The 19,650-nt window shown below is 45.7% G+C and overlaps 2 protein-coding genes across 2 annotated transcripts in view; one reads left to right on the plus strand and one right to left on the minus strand.

Moving 5' to 3' along the window:
• Window positions 1–3,930, plus strand: part of Tex28 (testis expressed 28) — a 19,961-nt gene extending 16,031 nt beyond the window's left edge. The window contains exons 3-4 of the mRNA XM_005340662.3: window positions 2,499–2,634; window positions 3,307–3,930. Coding sequence (XP_005340719.3) covers window positions 2,499–2,634; window positions 3,307–3,663 — 493 coding nt within the window. The 3' untranslated portion in view covers window positions 3,664–3,930. The remainder of the gene's footprint in view (window positions 1–2,498; window positions 2,635–3,306) is intronic.
• LOC101973700 (medium-wave-sensitive opsin 1-like) lies at window positions 3,776–17,690 on the minus strand. The gene is given in 6 exon segments (NM_001282263.1): window positions 3,776–4,200; window positions 7,223–7,462; window positions 9,239–9,404; window positions 10,357–10,525; window positions 13,249–13,545; window positions 17,541–17,690. Coding segments are annotated over 6 exon segments (1,095 nt in total). The 5' UTR covers window positions 17,653–17,690; the 3' UTR covers window positions 3,776–4,089.
• Between the last annotated feature and the right edge of the window lie 1,960 nt (window positions 17,691–19,650).

A 19,650-nucleotide genomic window follows, 5' to 3' on the forward strand; every position in this document is an offset into this window, starting at 1 on the left:
CTTGCAATACCTTCAGTCTCTCTAGTTCATGGGTAAAATAGGGTTCAGCAGTTTTCCAGTGGTCTTCACTGTCTGCCCTCAGAATATTTCTGTCTCCTTAGGTCACAGCAGTGGTTCCCAGCCCAGCTCTGTGCTTTCCATCCCTGTTGGTCTCCTCCAGGACTTTGGGTGTCTAGTCTCTCTTTCATGTGTCTGCTGTCCCACATGCTTTATCAAATTATCTCCTTCAGCAAATAAACATGGTCCCCTCTTACGAGGTGAGACTTCTGAAGCATTGATCCCATCCCATCCACTGTCCATATTCCGTAGCCTCCTGCTTCCCCCTTGACCCACAGCATCTGGCCTCTGCCCTGCCAACCCACTGGAATGCCTTGCCCCACGTTTCTGAATGATCTCTGCAATAACACTGCCTTCCTTACCTTATTTCATCATATTTGATACAGTTCACCAATCTACCTTCTTTGGACACCTCATAACCTGGGCTCCCAGGGGATTTTACTGTTCTGGGGACTGAACCCAGGGGACTTAGCCACTGAGGAATATCCCCAGCTCTCCCCAGGCCCTCATTTTGCACATGTACTCAGGATGATGTGATAATTATCTGTGCTACTCCATCCCTCCTGTATCCAGCTCTCTACCAAGACTTCACGATCAAGTTGCAGGCCATTAGGTTCTAGCTCACCTTGCCAAAAGCCAATTCTCAGAGATGATCAAAACTATACTCTTGAAGGAAACTATTTTTATTGGAGTGGGTAGTCTTAACAGCCTTGTAATATTTGAGGGGTGCTTTGGTTGTCTGGTCATCATTTTATCTTCCTAAGATCATTTTCCGGAGTGTTCCATTTGCCTTTGTGACAATAGGAGCTGGACAGAGGGGAAGACACAGGGAGGAATCAGTGCATTAGGGCCAGGATACTGCTGCCAGAGGAGAAGGAGACTGGAGAGCAGAGAAGGGGAGACTGAGAGAATATCTTTATGAAAATATTGTTAATTATAATCTTATTCAGGAATCTGTTTATAAATGTATTGATGAAGAACCTATTCATTGACTTCATATTCATGAATATATCCATGAATATGTGCTTGACCAGAGTTAACACTTTGAATGTTCTTCCAGCCAGATTATTCTTATAAATGGAAAGACAGTAGTGAGGAATGTGTTTTCAGAGTAGACACCCTGCTGACTCCCCCTTCTGTGAGCAGTGACCAACTGTTTTCAACAGGGACCTGGAGCAGGGACAAATAGAATAGTCCTTGGAATGCTGTTAGCAATGGGCTGTGTCAGTCAGCTTCCCACCGCTGTGACAAAATACCTATTATAAATCAACTCAAGGGAGGAAAGGTTTATTCTGGTTCATGGTTTCAAAGGCTTCAGTCTATGATTGGCTGAAATTTCAAAAAAGTTTTCAGTTATAAAATATTTCAGGCCAGGGAAAATATAGAGAAAAGCATAATCAATGGCCCCTTCTTTCTTTAACTTTAACATTTGCCACATTTACTTTGAATCTTATTTTTTAATAAATAAAATTTAAAAATATTCAGTTAGAGCTTTCCCATGACCCCTTCCCTCCATTCCCCTTCTATTGGCCTCACAACTCTCATTTGGGTGCCTATCTTTTCTGGCAAGTTTTCATACTTTTATTACTTGTATGTTTATATACATAACAATTTTACTAGTTGTTTGTTTACATAATACGTAATGGTCTTTTGCTTGTGTTTTTCTAATATCTATTGTGATATAGTTTGCAAATCACAAAAGGTGCCATTTTAACTACATCTCAGTGGTTTTATTAAGTTAACTGAGTTGTGTAACCATTAACACAATCCAATTTTTTTGTTTAAACAACAGCTTTATTGAGATATAATTCACATCCCATAAATTTTATCCATTTAAAGTGTACAATTCATTGGTTTTTAGTATATTTACAGAGTTGTGTAACCATCACCATATACAATTATTCAACATTTTTATTGACCCCCTCAAAAAAACTCTATACCATTATCAGTCACTCCCTGTCCTCCCCACCCCAAGTCTCTGGCAACCACTCATCTGTCTCTGTAGGTGGACCTATTCTGGACATTGCATATGAGTGGAATGATATACTATGTGTCTTTTATGATTATGCGAGCACTATAATAACGATGGCTTTAAGGAGTAACTACTGAATGCTAAACACTGGTCCTGGGATCTTTGTGGAATTTAGTATAATACACAGATAGTTTAGATTTTCATTTCTATAACTTGTAGTCTATGGCAGTTTTTGTAAAGCTGTTACTAGAGAGTAACTATATACAAGATATATCTGAATATCAGTGTACATGTGACTGATGTGCATTTGGGGCATTCCCAGGCAGACCTGGAGGAGTAGGTTGTCTTCAATTGGAGCCCAGGGTGAGGCAGAAGGAACCCAAGTCTAGTCTAGGTGCAGGGTGCTCCCTGCTGGCATGAGCATTGAGTGTGGTACTGAGGGAGTGTTACTTTTTCTCTTGTTCCCAAGACAAGCAGTGATTGAAGAACAGGTGAATGATCACTTTCAGGGGCATCTGGATGCAATTTACCACCTCAAGCAGAATCTGGCCTGCACTGAAGAGAAAATGTCCTATCTGTCCTATGAGAGAGCCAAGGAAATATGGGTGAGAACCTTGGCTGCTGGGGTGGGGGTGGCTTTTGAGAAAGGGCTAGTGAGAAGGATGTAGGGAAGAGTGAATCCATTCTGATGCCACCAAACCAGGGCATGAGCTGGATCTTCCAGCTATCTCCCTCCTGAGTGTGCAGTGGCAACCCACACCTTTGCTTTAAAGCTAGTGACGTCCACCTTTCATGTTCACATGAGCTTCACTTCCCACCATCCAGCCTAGCTGCTTTGGGAGCTTTGGCAACGTAGTTTTCACTCTAGGAGCAGTTGTTGGCCCTAACCTGGAGCCTGTGAATTGCAGATCCAGGGTGGGACTTGACAAGTTCCAGAAGATGCTGGTACATGGAGAGCTTCTGAGAACCCCCTCCTTTGGACCTGGCTTCCCACCCCTAACTCTATTCCATACCCATAGCTCTTACTGCTGTCCTTGGTTGACCCTGTCCCAAGCAGGCCCTCAGCCTCAGGAGACAGTGGTCAGGGGAGCATGATCAAGTCAGTATGGCCCTCCATAGCAGTTCTCTGTCTCTGTTGTACATGTCCTGGATATTCTCCAAGTCCTTCCCAAAAGATTCAACTCAACAATACATGTTGCACACCCCCAGCAACTCAATTAAATGACCACAGTTTCATTCTGATTTCTGGTGAGCGTGCATGTGTTTGTTGCCTGCAGGAGGTCATGGAGACTTTCAAGAGTCGAATTTCCAAGCTAGAAACTCTACAACGAGTCACCCAAGTGGAGATGATGGCAAACCTTAGAAGCCGTCCCCAGGAATTTTTGTTCAGATTCGTGAGCCTGCTCCTCACACTGGCAACAGCCCTCTTGGTCTTTGTCTCCACTCTGTGCTCCTGCCCCTTGCCTCTGATCCACTCACGCTTACGCACATTCACTGCACTCATGCTGTTCTTGCTTGGGGCCCTTGCCTGGCAGAAGTGGCACACCATCGCCACTGTAGACTGGCAGGCATGGGTCCCTTCAAAGTGGAGACTGGACTCTAAGAACTCCAAGCCTCCATTGGATAGACCTTAAGGGGCTGGGAGGACCACCACCTGAGTTTTCTAGTGTCCTCCCTGTTTGGGGGTGTTTGGGGTATCCAGTAAACCCTCCCTAGACAGCTACTCCACAGCTCTTGTTTTTTTAATTCCATAACCACCAACCTGGTGAGATGTATGCAGATGCCTACCTGCCTCGCACTTCCATTTTGCTATGATACTTCCATGCCATCTGTAGACATGGGACTTGGAAAAGATTAAAGTCCATGATGTACTGCTGCTCTCTTCTTCATCTTCCTTGCACCCTCTCAAGACCCATTGCTCAGGTGGCCCCAAACTGCAGTAGCAGCCTCTGTGACTTTGTTGGTTTTGGCAAAGAGAAATTATATTTATTTCACAGGGATGGAGAAGAAGGGGAGACATGGCCAAAGCCACAGTGGGTGGGACAGGTAGGAAGCTGACTTCATGCAGGAGACACTGAAGAGACAGATGAAGCCTCTGTTCTGGAGGCGCTGGAGAGTTCAGAGGTATCATCAACCTTCTTTCCAAAAAGCTGCAAGATACAGTTTCTAAACTGGAAGGACAGAAACCATTATTCAGCAAAGCAGAAAGGGCCAGTGTGCAGTTCTAAAGGGCATTCATTGTCATCTCAATGGTTTAACATCTTCCTGTTTCCCACTCAGAATCCTATCAGAGGGTTGGAGGAAGGCTTAGGTCATTCCTTGTACATGGGGGTTGTTTTAATCACTTGACCAAAATACCTGACAAGAACAATTTATAGGAGGAAAAATTTATTTTAGGTTGACAGTTTTAGAGGTTCAGTCCATGGCCAGCTGAATTCATTAGTCTTAGCCTGAGGTGAGGCAGAACATCATGGCGGAAGGGCCTGGCAGAGAAGGCTACTCAGCTCATGGCAGCCAGGAAGAAGAAACAAAAGGAGGAGCTGACTACAAAGACACAATCCCCAAGGGCATGCTCCCAGTGTGCCCATGTGCATACTGTTACCAGCCAGTAGTACATTTATATTATTGACATCAAATAGATTAATCCATTGATGAGGATATAGCTCTCATAATCTAATCATTTCACCTCTGAACGTTCCTGCACTGCCTAACACATGAGCTTGGCTGGAGAATCCCTCATAGCCAAGCCATAACATTTGATGGTAATCTGAGTTATCTAATTTAGCAGTTGATGGTGACTTGTGTGAGTTAAATTACATTTCTCAAAGATATGTTCAGGTCCCAACACTGAAACCTGTGAATGTGTCCTTATTTGGAAACAGGGTCTTTGAACATGTAATTAAGATGTATGTGAAGATGGGGGTTATACTGGTTAGGGTGGACCCTAATCCCATGGCTGATGTTCTTATAAGAAGGGGAAAGAAGGCCATATAAATGTGAAGGTAGATTGGAGTAATGCATCTTTGAGTTAAGAAACACCAAGGATTGCCAGCAAACACCACAAACTAGGAGAGAGGTACAGGGCTCATTCTCCCTCAGTGCCTTCAAAAGGAACCAACCCTACCAACACTTTGATTGCAGACTTCTGGCCTCCAGATCTGAGAGAGACTTAATTCTTATTGTTATAATCCATTAAGTTTGTGGTAGTTTGTTATGGCAGCCCCAAGATACTCATGCAGTGACCAAATACAATGCTAGTTAAGGAGACCATGCACACAATGACTGGTTTCTAAAATGTCTGGCAAGAGGCTTATAGGCATTTTAGTAAATATGAATGTGATTGTGATCTTATTTGTAGCCCATCAATTTTAGGATTAGATAAGGACTAGGTCAACAACAGTCCAGCCACCTCCCTCATCTCTTTGCCAAGAAAGTCTTCTAGTAACAGGAGGGTACTTCTGTTTGCTGGTTGACTCCTGAAGAGATCTGGGTCATGATAATTTCTCAATTACATCTCATATCATTACTCAGCTATCCATGATGCTTTGAGAACCTGGATCAAAATTACTCCCTAAATATTTCAGCCCTATTCTTGATTACCTCCAGCTCCCTCTGTCATCAAAATTCTAAAAATAAAAAAGATGATTATTGAAATTAATAAGAAACAGGCTGATCAGCAGAATGGACTCAGCTAAAGAGCTGGTAGAGAAGGCTGAGGAATTCAGTCAACAAATGCATTTGACATTTACTTACTGAGTGCCTACTATGTGCCAGACTCTGTGTTCTGGGGGGCAGATATAGCAGTGAAAATAAGAAAAAAAACCCTATGTCCTCACAGAACTTCATTCCAGAAAATTCTCTCAGAATGCAGCAGGACAGGATCACAATATGGAAAGGGTGAAAGCAAAGTTCAGAAGTCTGGCAAAACTCAGAGGTATAGACATCTATCTAGAAGGGGGAGCTCTAGAAGGCAGAATGAAAAGAATCAGGTAGAGAGAGTACTTGGCAAGATAGTTTAGGATTCCAAAAACTGAAACCAGATCTAAAAAGAGATCCTCCTGAAACAGAGGAAGTGAACCAGAGATCAAATTGTATTCTCTGGGCATGGACATGCCAACAAGACAGTTCTCAGGAATCAATTACAGAAACAGTCCTACTTACTATTAAGAAGTTACCAGTAAGAATAGGTGCTTAATGAATGCCTGGCTTAATACAGTCAGGGACAAGCTGAAGGTGATGGAGTCATGGGGCAGCTGTTAAGATGGAAGAGCAAATCTGGGGGTGTAGCTCAGTGATGCAGCACTAGCCTAGTGATGCAGCACTTGCCTAGGCAACTTTAGTCCCCAGAACTGCAAAAGAAAAAGAGGACAAAAGATGAAAGTGGAAAGAACAGTGGATTGGAAGTCAGACATTGAGTCTGGTGAAATGGGAAGACCCTGCAGAATTTTCTGGTTACTATCAAGTAACAGCTGCACCTTAATGAAATGTACATGATGGATTCAAGGAAGAGTAAGGTGAGCTGCACTTAGAAGATGATGAGGTCACCTGTAACCTACCAAGAGGATCTAGGAGTCATGTGCAACTTGCTACCAAAGCCATATAGGAATGGTTTCCATTAGGCAAGACCATGTGCAAGACCAAAGTGTGCTTCCCCCAAAATAACCCATGAATGCTCTTAAATTATTGGTCAGTACATCAAAGAAGAACTTGTTTTTGTTCTTATGGGAAGACAAATTCAAGAAGTTACAGTTTCAAAGTATAAAAATAAAGAGAAGAATGGAGTCTGTAAAACCAAGAATGGTATCCTTAGGGTCAATGTAGAGGAGTTCACTGAATCCTAGAGCATTTGAATTCCAGAAGAGCCCCTGAAGCTTGATGACCCTAGTAATAATACCTATAAGAGGGAAGAGCTTACAGCACACAAGCACATTGGGAAGTATCTCCCTCTGGCTGAGATGAGAAATGGATTCCAGAGTATGTGCCTAAGACTTTTGCTAATGGCCAGATGAATGACTGGCTGTAGTTGGGTCACATGTTTAGCCTTTTCCTGCTCATTATCCTAGAGGGTCATTATCAGGCTTCTCAAATCCTCTGTGGGCTTTTTGTTGAAGACATGATTCCAGGCAGGGACCCTCACTGGGTTCTTGTGGGGTATGTTCTTGTGGAGTTTGATGTGCTTATGGCATTTCTTACCTGCCTGTTCATAAAGACGTAGATAACTGGATTGTAGATAGTGGCACTTTTGGCAAAGTAGGCTGGTACGGCGGCCACCAGAGGGTGGAAGGCATAGCCAGGGTTGGCAGTAGCAAAGCATGCAAAGGAGGCGTAAGGCCCCCAGCAGAGGCAGTATGCAAGGACCATCACCACCACCATGCGCGTCACTTCCTTCTCAGCCTTCTGGGTGGACTCGGATTCTTTCTGTTGCTTCGCCACCTTGGGGAGAGAGGAACAGTGAGTGGGGGAGTCACCTGGGGTTCTGTATTTGTTATTGCTTGGGCAATAGTCAGGGAGGCAGCAAGAGGAGGGTGACCTTGGGCTAGGGAGATGAAGGTAGGAAGAGATGGTCACCTGCTATCCAAACCCTGCTGGAGGTGGCCAGCTTTCACCTGAGTCCTGCCTGGGGCAGACACCAAGGCTTGGGCTTTGAGATAGTAAGCAGCTGTCCTGGCCAAGGATGACTCTTTGAAGGTCTTTGGATTTATCCTGGCAGGAGCTTTGGAAAGGAGAATTAGAGGCTAATCTCCTTAGCCTCATCTAATCCCTTATCAGAAGTCCCCTCCTGTGCTCAGGTCTGAGTGGGGGCCTAAACAGATCACCAGAGGGTCAAGAATGAAGGAGTGAGGGCTGAGGATGTAACTCAGTAGGCGAGCACTTGTCTAGCATGTGTGAGGCCCTGGGTTTAATCCCCAGCACTAAAGAATGAAAGAGTTAACATGGTAGGAAATGGCGGGGGAGGCAAAAGCAGCCAAGGTTGCTCTAGCTAAGCTAGAGGTTGGCAGGGTGCCCAATGGTAATACCAGAGTCACACATGCAATTCTCTCAGGCTTTCTAGAACAGGATTGGCCAGACTGCAGACAAAGGTTGTGCAGCCACCACCTCTACTTCCAGAACATTTTCACCACCCCAAAAGACAACTGCCCTGGATTCCTTGTCTTCACCCATACCTGATGGCAGGTAGCTAACTGAGTTGGGATGAAAGAAAACCTGTGAGGGCTGGGATTGTGAGGTCTGGGACAGCAGGGCTGGGCCCCACAGACCCAAAGCTAATACTGCCCAAGCCATGATTGGATACCTGTAGGAGCCAACTAAGTTGGTTCTGATATGTGAGCACCAACCTAGGGGACCAAATTGCAGCCTCCAGCCCAAGGCATTGAGGTGATGGAGCTTATCACAAGTCCATGGCTTCCTCTAGGCAGAGCTTGTAAGCATCTGTTGATCCGATTGTGGACATAAGCAGCTTCACAAAGGAAAGGCACCACCCTGGAGGGCTTTCTGCTACCTGTGTCAGGCAGGGTCCCCTCAGTTAACAGATGATACGTGGAGATGGAGCTAATGATAGGGGAGTTGGTAGACAAAGGGACAACTTTATGGTGTGGGTAAGACCACAAGGGGAACACAGAGCTCTCAGTACCCCAGGACCCAATCTTAATCTTCTCCTTTGTTCTTATTTCCTGAAGGGGCTCCCTAGTGATAATCCAGCTGGCGTGGGGGTAACATTGGGGGTGGTGGCTATGTATGGGATCAGCTTTCCAGGGTAGAGGGCCAGACACAGGAAGGTGGAGAGTAGGTTTAGGGGACAAATGACACTTTCAAGTGTACTCCTTGGATAAGGGTGCTCTGGTGGCTTCACTCCATGAGAGAACTGTCCTGGGTCAAGGGAAGGACTCAGCTCTGCTCCCTAATTGGAAGCAGGAGGGCAGGGCAGTCTCTTCCCATCCTGCATGGATGAAGACAAGGGATCCAGGGCCAAAATGGAACCCTGGGTGTGCACCCAAAGGAACTGCCTGATTCACATCACCGGTTCTTAACATTTTCTTATAGGGGTGGAATCCACTTATCTGAGGATTTAAAAACAATAGTTTAAGATTCTCAGTGGACTGATTTGAGAGTAGTGCAGCTTGGAGGCAGGAGAGTACACCAGGTAAGCCTCTGTCTTCACCCAGACACCCTGCCAGCCAGGGGTGAGGTCAGGAGGGTGGGGGAACTTACTGCTCGGATGGCCAGCCACACTTGGAGGTAGCAGAGAATGATGATGCTGAGTGGGATGATGCAGCAGGTGACCATGAGGACCATCATGTAAGACTGCACCCCAGGGTATGAGTTGCCACTGAACACGTCTGGGCCACAGGATGTCTTCAGGCCATAGGGCCAGTACCTGAAGAGAAGGGCCAGTGGCCCATCTTGATGCAGGCTGGGGCAACCTGGGACCCACAGCCCAGGTACACTCCTGACTTGCAGTTTTTAATTGAGGTGAAATTCACATTACAGGAAATGAACCATTTTGAAGTGAACAATTCAGTGGCATTTAATATTCACAAGGTTGTGCAGCCACCAACTCTACTTCCAGAACATTTTCACCACCCCAAAAGACAAACCTTGGGTAGGATTTTGAAACTTTTGCTTATTCCAAGGACTTACACCTTCTCTCTTTTTATCTGGTTCCAGAAGATTTTCATCACCCCATCACACCTCTTTTTTTCAAAGGGAAGGCAAAAGTTCCTCTTATTCTGATTTAAGAACTGCTGTGACTACCTGAATTTTTATTTCTCAGGTCAACTAGGCCATGACTGTAAAAAGGGACTTGCTCACCAACTGGCTATGCCCCAGAATGATGGAAGCTTCCCAAAGAAAGAGGCTTCCCTCTCTAAACATGACAAGATTTTATTCTTAAGATTGTCATGTAAGATGGCAAATGTGCCATCTGTGTCCTATCCCTCCTGATCAAATATCTGAGTCATTTACTCATAAATTTGGGTCTTCTCCCAAAGAATCAGCCTGGCCAGGATACAGATGACCTACAGGCCCAGGTGTACCTACATCCTAAGGAGCCTCTGAATGTGGGAAAGAGGCAGAATGTATGAGAAAGGTCTTGCACAGAGCTAGCAAGAGGGCCCTGGAATCCAAAGTTGCCTGGCATCAGGGACCATTTCTATATTGCAGCCAATCAAATTCATGTGTATTGCACACTTGAAGGAGTCTGGGGAGAATCTTGTGCTTCCCTTCACTTTATGCACAGGAAATGATTTGCCCCCAAGGTTACAAAGTCTGATCCTTCCCACTTGGCCCTAAAGGAGCCAGCCACATTCCTGGCTCCCTTGCACCCTTACCTGCTCCAACCAAAGATGGGTGGGGCTGTCCACACAGCAGACCAGGTCCAGGCAAAGGCAATGCCCACAATAGCCAGCTTGGCATCAAATCTCACATTGCCAAAGGGCTTGCAGACCACCAGCCACCTCTCCCAGGAAATGATGGCCAGGGACCAGAGGCCTGTGATCCCTACATGGGAGAGCAGACAGAGGGGGACTTTGAGACAAAGCAAAGGACAAACAGCCTCCAGCATCACTGTTTCCTTGTCAGAGTAGCAGACAGCTTACAAAATCAAGCATTTCCCCTCCAAACTGCCAACCTAATTCTCCAAGAAAATGTTTTCAGGTTCTGAGTGCAAAGGACTTCTTCCGCCACCTTGCCTCCTCACCAGCTCTAGCAGCTTAATTCCACCCCTGCTCCACCTTCTTACTCTCCTCTCCCTTTTCTTTTTTTCTCTTTCCTTCCTTTCTTCCATCCTTTCTTTCTTCCTTCCTTTCCTTTCCTTTTAATGTCAACTGCTTTTCCTCTGCAGCAGGCGCTCAGAGCTCTCAGTTTGGCTACTAAGTTTCATGCCAGCCAGTCATGCGATCCTGAGGCTGGGAGCTTAGAACTTCTGGAGCTCACTCAACCTCCACATCCCATCACCAAAGAGGAGACAAGAAAGAACCTTAGCAGCTGACAGGCCTGTACTTTTTCACCCTTGGGGGCCCTGTTGGTACTTCTTGTCCTCTTTGTCACTAGTCCTTCCTTCCTCTGACACCATCAGTGGAACCTCTGATGGCCATATCCATACCAGCATGACTCTGAGATGCTGTTGTTCCAACTAAGAGCAAGGAAGTGGGCTGTGTCTAGTAACCTGTGCCCCTCCTGCCAATTCCAGTTCCTTTAGGCATTTGGGAACTGCTGAGATCCCCCGCAACCAACCAGAGTTGGGCAGGTGAGACAGCCTTCCGTCTCCTGCCTTTGTCCCAGAGGTTGGCACACAGAATTCTGGGTTCCATGACCTGAGGTGGAAAAGCAGCATCTTTCATTCCACTAATGGACACTTGTCATTTCCTTCTATTGTGAATGTGGCAGTATTAGCTATACCCAGAGAAGTCATAGTTGTTTTCCTATTACTCTACAGAGGTGGTGGACTTTTTTCAAAACATCACCCACATTCTTTACTACACTGGAATTTTAGTGGTTGTCAGGGCAGATTCTGTTATTTGATACTTTAGTACAGAACAGTGTCACTAATGCTTTCTTTCTTTCTTTCTTTCTTTCTTTCTTTCTTTTTTTTGGTAGTGCTGGGGATCAAACCTAGGGGCCTCATGCATGCTAGGCAAGCACTTTACCACTGAGCCACATCCCCAGTCCTCACTAAGACTTTTAATAAATACTTTTGATACTTGTGTTTTAGTGAAAGACTGTCACTAATTAATATTTAATACTTTGAAAATTATTTTTCAATATAATGAGCTGATTTTATAGTCCTATAGATATCATTTCATGCATTTAAAGTCTTCCCAGAGGGCTAAGGGTGTCCTCGGCACAAAAACTTGTGCCAAAGTGCACCCATATGACCCAAGAACACACTGTGAGGAGCCAGGTGTGGTGGCATGTGCCTGTAGTCCTAGGTATTCAGGAGGCTGAGGTGTGAGGATCACTCGACCCCAGGAGTTTGAGACCAGCCTTTTGGCAACATAGAAAGGAGACCTCATTTCAAACAAAACAATACAACAACAACAGAAACACCATGAGAAAGGCAAGAAGGAAGACCTGGCACAAGCAGAGATAGATGATGCAAGGGGCACCTTGGGAAGGGAGATATAGCCAACAAAGCACACACCTGCCACAGAAAGCAATGGACTCAAGGGATGGAGTTTCTCTCTGTGACTTTACTCAGTCACTTCACTTCTATACCATTGGAAGAGTGCTGGCATGTGGGTCAGCACCTCCTTGGGTCTGAGCCATCATTTGCCAGTGTGAGGCAAGAGGCAGAGAGTAGGCCAGGAAGAATGGCCAGGAGGCAAGAGCAGGAGCAGCTTCTGGTGGATGTTGGGTGCCTGGTTAGGCAACTGGGGTTTTAGTGAGGCCCATTGGTGGGTCCCCCATCTCCAGGCTCCTCGTCCTGAAATAAAGTGTCTACTCCTGAGTATAACATTCATAGATTTCAAGACTTAGACCTGCCCACTTCATGTCTGCTCAAAAGAACTACAATGCTGTTACTCTGCTCCCTGGACTATCAACCTTCCATGCCTGCTCCTTACCATTTTCTCCTCTGAGAAGACTAAGAGGATACCATGTGCTTATTATGTTGGAACGGTCCCCCTCCCCAGCAAAGAGCCTGGCATGCTGGTACTTCTTGGCCACTGTTTATGAACCTGAGCCATTTGTGGCCCACAAGGATATTAGTGATGGGAATGAAGAAAAGGGTCTGTGATCTAGTCTTGATATCCCCAAAGCTGTAATGAGAATCTTGTCTTTCCTTAGGGGAAGCATACACTGTGTAGGCAACCAAGAGGCAAAAGAGTCTGGCTTGAGAGATGGGATGAAAGGGCACACATCTCTGATTCAGGTGGTACTTCTGTCCAGGGTGTCAAGAACCCTCCCCTCTTATACTGTTCTGAGATTATCTGGCCAGCCACACAGCCCCAAAGTGGTTGTCCCCAAGCAGAGGCTGTCTCAAGAGTACGAACTCATGGTGTCTTGGACTCAAGCAAAGAGTTTGAAGTGGGTGCTCAAATGGCAGCCTCCACAACCCTGGAAGCCTGTCTTCCCACTCCTGTGATGGCCTTGACCCAGCTTCCCTTGTGGGTCTGCCTCCCTTCATATTTGCACCACACACTCACACACACTATGGATGCACCTCAAGGTTTGCCATGTGAGGGTTTTCTTTACACACACCAGGTGGGGTCTCCCTGGCTTACCACACACGGAGACAGTGTAGCCCTCCACAACACACAGAGGGTGGCCCAGCACGAAGTAGCCGAAGAACTGGTTCACAACACTGATGGTGCTAGCAATGACGGTTTCTGCTAGGTCAGCAATTGCCAAGTTCACCAGGATCCAGTTCAGAGGGTGGCGCAGCTTCTTGAACTTCATGGTGGCCACCAGCACAAGCCCATTAGTGAAGACGGATGCGATAACCACAATGATCATCCAGATGCTGGTAATGTGGTACACCCATCTGGGAGCAATGTGGTAATTGGGGCCTTCAAATGGGCCTGGAGGCAGGAGGTAGAATAGAGAGAGGAGTTGGGCAGCAGCACCACCCACCTGCACTAGTGCCCCAATTCCACCTTTCCCTCCCCTGTCAGAGCCTCTCCCACTGAGCTCCCACCCACTTCCTGCCCATTATCCTCGCCTTTGCTTATTCTCAAACTAGCTCCCCTTCTTCCTGTTTCTCAGCCATTGCTTGATGGTTACCTTCACTGGCAACCTGAAACAAAGAACAGAACTTTTCATGGTCTCTGCCAGTTGCTGATCCCCAGCTCCCAGTAATTGAGTCACTACTTGGAGTGACAGTTGCATACCATTGCTTCTCTGCTTCCCTATCCCTTCTCCCCATCCCACCTCTTATGCTGCTTCCATTGCATGCTCCATGTCCTTTGGTTTTTATACCTTTGCTCCCAGAGTCCTCTGTAAACCCAGCTCAGATGCATTTGCCTTCCAGAAGCTTTTCCAGATTCCCCAGCTAACGTCACTTCAAAGGCCCACTTGGGAAGCCAACCAACCACTCCCTGTATCATGTTCTAACACATATTAGGGGTGACCAGTTGTCGTCATCTGAATTGTGTGTTGCCACAAATTCATGCTTAGATCTTAACCCCCAGGGTAATATTAGGAGGAGAGGCCTTTGGGAGATAATTAGGTCATATAATGAGGACACAGCAAGAAGGCAGCAGTTTGTAACTGGAAAGAGGGCCCTCACCAGAACCCAACCAGGCTGGTTCCTTGATTTATAGCCTCTATAACTGTGAGGAATAAGTTTTTGTTGTTTAAAAGTCAGACAGTCTTTGGTAATTTCTTATAGCAGACCATACTAAGACACCCGTGTACAAGTCTTATCTTCCTCACCAAAGACTGTGACTCAATCATCTTACATATAGTATCCAACATAACATAGGTTCTCTGAGAATGAATAAGTGAATGTGTTATGAATTGAATCGTTTCCCCCTCAAATTCATGTGTTGGAGTTCTAACTTCCATCACCTTAGAATGTGACCTTATTTGGAGATGGAGTCTTTGTAGAAGTGATCATGTTGAAATGAGGTCCTAATCCAATAGGACTGGTGATCTTATATAAAGGGGGAAATTTGGATGCACAGAGAGAAGGCCATGTGAAGATGAAGACAGAGATTCCATAAGCCAAGGAATGCCACAGATTGCTAGCAACCACCAGAAACTAGGGGAGAGGCATGCCTTGATTTCAGATTTCTGGTCTCCAAAACTGAGAGACAATACATTTCTGTTGTTTAAGCCACTCAGATGGCGGCACTCTGTCATAGCAGCCCTAACAAACTCAGAATAAAAAGGAGAGTAGTTCACTTTATTATACTAGAGAGGCTCTATACTTTTTTATTTAAATAAACTTTTTTGCTACCATGACTTTGGGCAGAATACTTTGAGGGATTTCAAGCCTCAGTCTCTGCTGCCATATAATAAGGCCTCACGGCATCTAGGAAAACATCCATGGAGAGCCACCTGTACTTATCAGGATGCTTTAGTTGTGTGTTGCAAAAACCCAACCCAAAATAGTTTAAGAAAAACAGAGCTCCTAGCTATGGCTAGGAGAGACAGGGAAATCTCACCCCCAGCACAACTGGGCCCCATGATGCCACTGTTTCCCTCTGTGCAAGCATTCCATTGGTTTCTCATACAAGGACCTCCTAGAAACCTTGCACAGGAATTCCCAAAATCCCCTATACAGACTGTGCAGAAAGACCATTGACAACAGAAGAACCCCATGGTCTCAGTCTCTATACAAAAGGAGCAAAGCAAAGCAATGAGCCTTCCAATAGACCCAAGAACAGAAAACCCCAAAATAGCCAACAGATCTTACCCAGAAAGTAGAGCAGATTAATTGGAGAAAAGCAGCTGAAACTGGAAAGTGTTTTGAAAACTCCAGTGTGTAGACAAGTGAAAGGACTGGAACAGTCTAGGTGCTAAAGTCTCTCAAAACAAGGCAGCCAGGGACCTTCCCAAATAACTGATAGAGTCCAAACTGAACAGAGCGGGTACAAGAGGGGCAAAGGAGGACCAGGTCTGAGCATCAGTGGGGAAAGGAGAGGGAACAGGAACTTCTAACTTTGCTACCAGAGTGAGTGTCTTGGTCTGCTCCTTTCTTCTGAAAGTTCTGGAACTGGTTTCATGAAGAATTGAGCAATAGAAGACTATCAAAAGTCAACTTCCAAGCAAATTTAATTCTAAGAAATTTAGGAAGGCCTAGGGATATGGCTCAGTGGCTAGTGCTTGCAGAGCATTCCCTGGGTTCTATCCTCAGTGCTGCAAAACAAAAAAACAAAAACAAAAAAAAAAAAACAAAGAAAAGAAAGAGAAATAAAGACATACAAGGAAGAAGAGAATCTGGTGTGGATGGGACAGGGAAGATGGATCTCTTCAAATCTACCTTGTATTCTAGATTTTTCTTTGTAAACTTATAACTACTTTATTACATAATATAAAACAAAATTAAAATTAAAAATCAACCCCTGATTATCAAAAACAAAATAAATGAAACTAATGAAATAAATGAAACTGCCTATCCAGTCAGTAATATAATCCCATAGAGAAGGACTGTTCTAACAACACAGAAATCACACCAGTGTGACTACATGATCTAGTAGCAAATACCCTAAGGATCAAAAGACCTGTACAAATGCTAGGTTTTTGGTAATCATGTTATTGGTAGTAACGTTGGTATCCTTATTTTGAGGTGTGTGTGTGTGTGTGTGTGTGTGTGAATGAGTGTTATGAAATAGAGCAAATGAGTAATCACATGATGCTCCACTCCAATTCCTGAACAACTGGATTCTTAGTGGGAGATAAAGGGGACACAGATGTAAAACACACTGGCCTCCGCTGGTGAGCCAAATCATTATTTTGGGAATGGAAAAGTAAAAGGAAAGAATCCAGTATTTATCCTCTCTGTTATATTCCCTGTGCCCCTAAGGAGCCCAAGAGTAGAAATAGGGCCTTTATCAATGTAGTCTAGCTAGTCAGTGAAGATTAGGAGTCAGTATTTTTGACATCTCCAATGCTTTGCTGGGTCTGAGAACTGAGTTCCAGCAACCACTCACACCCCCAGAACAAGTGGCCCTCCTAATAAAGTCAGCTTACCAAAACACATCAACACACCAACCTGCCTCTAGCCAGACCTTCAGATCAGCTACCAAGGCACAGGAAAATGAAATGAGTTCAGTGGGATATTGCTGACTCAAGACAGAGGTGAGATTTTGAGGATGGACCTGGGGATGGGTGCCAAGGGATAATGGTGTCACTAGCCTCCTCAGTGCTTTGAAGGGCCCATATACAAAGCTTTTTGCCTGGGCAACTTCCAGGGGCAGAGCTTGGGCTGCCCTGATGAGACTTTTCACCTTTTGATTGGGCTGTGCCTCTGTGTACTAGGACTGTTCAAAATGGAAAGCCTGCCCCAGGCACCAGCCACTTCTCCCCAGAAGTGAGCACTCAAAGACTGTGTGCCCTACACACAGAATTGGACAAGATGGCTGCGAGACTCTCTTTTAACCTTAAGGTTTTCGAAGTTACTCGCTTTCTGCAGTTGCCTCCCCCAGCTTCCCCATGGGTTGGTGGGTTGGTGTATTGCTCCAGGCCAGTCCTCCAGCCTCCTTGAAGCTTCAGGAGGTGTAAAACCAGTTCCTTCCCCAGGTAGGGGCAGCCGCCAGAGTTTTATGTAATGAAAGCCCACCAGCAGTATAGACAATGACTAGAGACCATAAAGAAAGAGTTTCTGAATCCTTCAGTGGACATGGATTCTTATCAGCTTAGGGAAGCCTATGTGGTGTTTGAAAATGCATCTTTCATAGTATGGTGTCATTTTATATCGGGAAAACACCCCCCAATTCATGTCATCATGAAAGCTAAGGGAGATGGTGGGATGTATAGAAGAGAGATTCCCTGGAGTCAGGAGGGTGGCTGGAGGCCCCCAGTGCAGCCACCCTTGCCTGACGGTCAAGCCTGCATAGCACCTCTCGCTCACCTCTGGTGGCGTTGCTGTTGGTATAGGTGAAGATGCTCGACTGGGTGCTGTCCTCATGGCTGTCTTGCGGCTGCCCACCTGCAAGCCTTTGGGGGTCCCACCGCTGGGCCATGGCTGTGGAAAGCCCTGTCACTGATGCCTGCCAGCCCTGCATACTGCCTGGGGGTCATGGCGCTTTATACCAGCCTATGGGATCAGCCCAGGCCTCCTCACCTTAAAAGCTCCCAAACTCTTCACCATCTGATCTCTTAATTGGGCCGAGGACTTAGACCTCCTCCTCCCACCCCTCTTCCCTGCTCCTAAGGCCAGCCTGCAAGGGCAGCTCAGAGGGATTTGTTGGCAACTAAACTCAGACCCCCCACCCCCGTGGGCTTGCAGAGGTGCCTATGGGGCCCTTGATCACATTTATGTGTCTTCTCTTCTCTTGTATTGTGCAGTACCAACTGTTAGGTCAGGTGGACCCAAGGGTAGGATTTTCAAATTAGGATGTGGATAAGGAAGTAGTCCAAAACCCAAATCTTCCTTTCTCATCTGACTCTCCCTGGGAGACCTTTCAGAACTGGGGTCTGGAACTGAATCTCCTTGAAGGACAGGCCATCTCAGTGGGCCCAATGGGTACAATGTGTCCAGTGGGGCTCCTCCCCCAGGTTGGGGCCCAGTTTCTAACTTTGTGGCCCTGGGGGACAGCTCCGCTGTGCATTGCTTTAACTTCTGCCCTTGCCCTTACTCCCCATGAGCTGCAGCCCTTTTGGTCACCAAGGTGCCTGTGCAGGCCCTCCTCCATGCACCAGCCTTGCACCTCAGGGTTCCCACAGGGTGCTCTGTTTTTGCCAGTTCTAGTTTACAATCTTTCCTTGGGTTGCCCTTGGTCACAGCCTCCTTCTTGACAGAGTGTTTCAGACAGACTACCTCTGCCATCCCTCTTCACCCACAGCAGTCTGATTGATGCTGGCTCCACACTTGGCAGGGGCCACTTGTTGCCCAATTCTGTAGCTTTATCTCGGTTGCCAACTATAGACCCCTGTTTCTCCTCCACAGTTCCCAATTAGGGAGCATATCCTTTCTCATGGCTTCCACCAGCTCTCCTCAACTTAGTCCTGAAATTCAGCTGTCTTAAGTCACCTCCTTTAAGTTGGCCCCTTAAACTCAGTAAGCCACATTGGCTGGTGGCCTTCATGTCTCCATTCTTAGTGCTATGATTCTTCAGCACTCTTGGCTCCATGCTTATGGCTCCTGGCAAAACAGTTTCTCTTGCTGGCACAGGGGAGGCCCTGGTTAAACAGTAGAGCCAGGTGGAGCCTCAGATTGGCTGTGTATATCAAGAATGGCTCTTAGAGTTGGTCAGTGTCTGCCACATGCCAGGTGCTAGGCTAGAGGTTCTATGTGGAATAGAAATAAAGTGTCCTGGCCATAGCCTTGTGAGGGCTCATCTTCAGCCTGGAAAATACATGTCCTCACAATAACTTGTATACGAATATTCATAGTAGCACTATTCACAAGAGGCCGAAAGGTAGAAACAACCTCAAAAGCCATCAATAAATGAATGAATAAGCACAGTGTGATCTATCTATGCAAAGGAATATTATTCAGCTGTAACAAGGAGTGAAGTACTAACGTGTGCTACAATGCAGGTGACTCTTGAAACATTTCACTAAATGAAAGAAGCCAAACACAAAAAGCCATGTATTGAATTATTATGTCATACAAGACACCCAGAATAAGCAAATCAATTGAGGCAGAGGGCAAATTAGTCATTGTCAGGACTCTGGAAGAGAGGAATTGGGGAATGAATCCTTAATAGGTGCAGGGATTCTTTAATGATAAAAATATTCTAAAATTAGATTGTGATGATCAGCTACTGTGGAAAAGTTTGTCAGCTCCTCAAAAAGTTAAACATGGAATTACAGTGTGATCCACAAAGAAATACAGTCATGTTCACAGTAGCATTAGTTACCACAGCCAAGAGGGGGCATAATGCAAGTGTCCATTGAGGGATGGATACATAAGCAAAATGAGGTTTATTCATATGATGAAATATTACCCAGTCTTTTTTTTTTCTATTATCCAGTCTTAAAAAGGAAGGCAATTCTGACATATGCTACAACATGGA

The sequence above is a fragment of the Ictidomys tridecemlineatus genome, chromosome X (genome assembly GCF_052094955.1).
Source record: "Ictidomys tridecemlineatus isolate mIctTri1 chromosome X, mIctTri1.hap1, whole genome shotgun sequence".
Classification (NCBI taxonomy): domain Eukaryota; kingdom Metazoa; phylum Chordata; class Mammalia; order Rodentia; family Sciuridae; genus Ictidomys; species Ictidomys tridecemlineatus.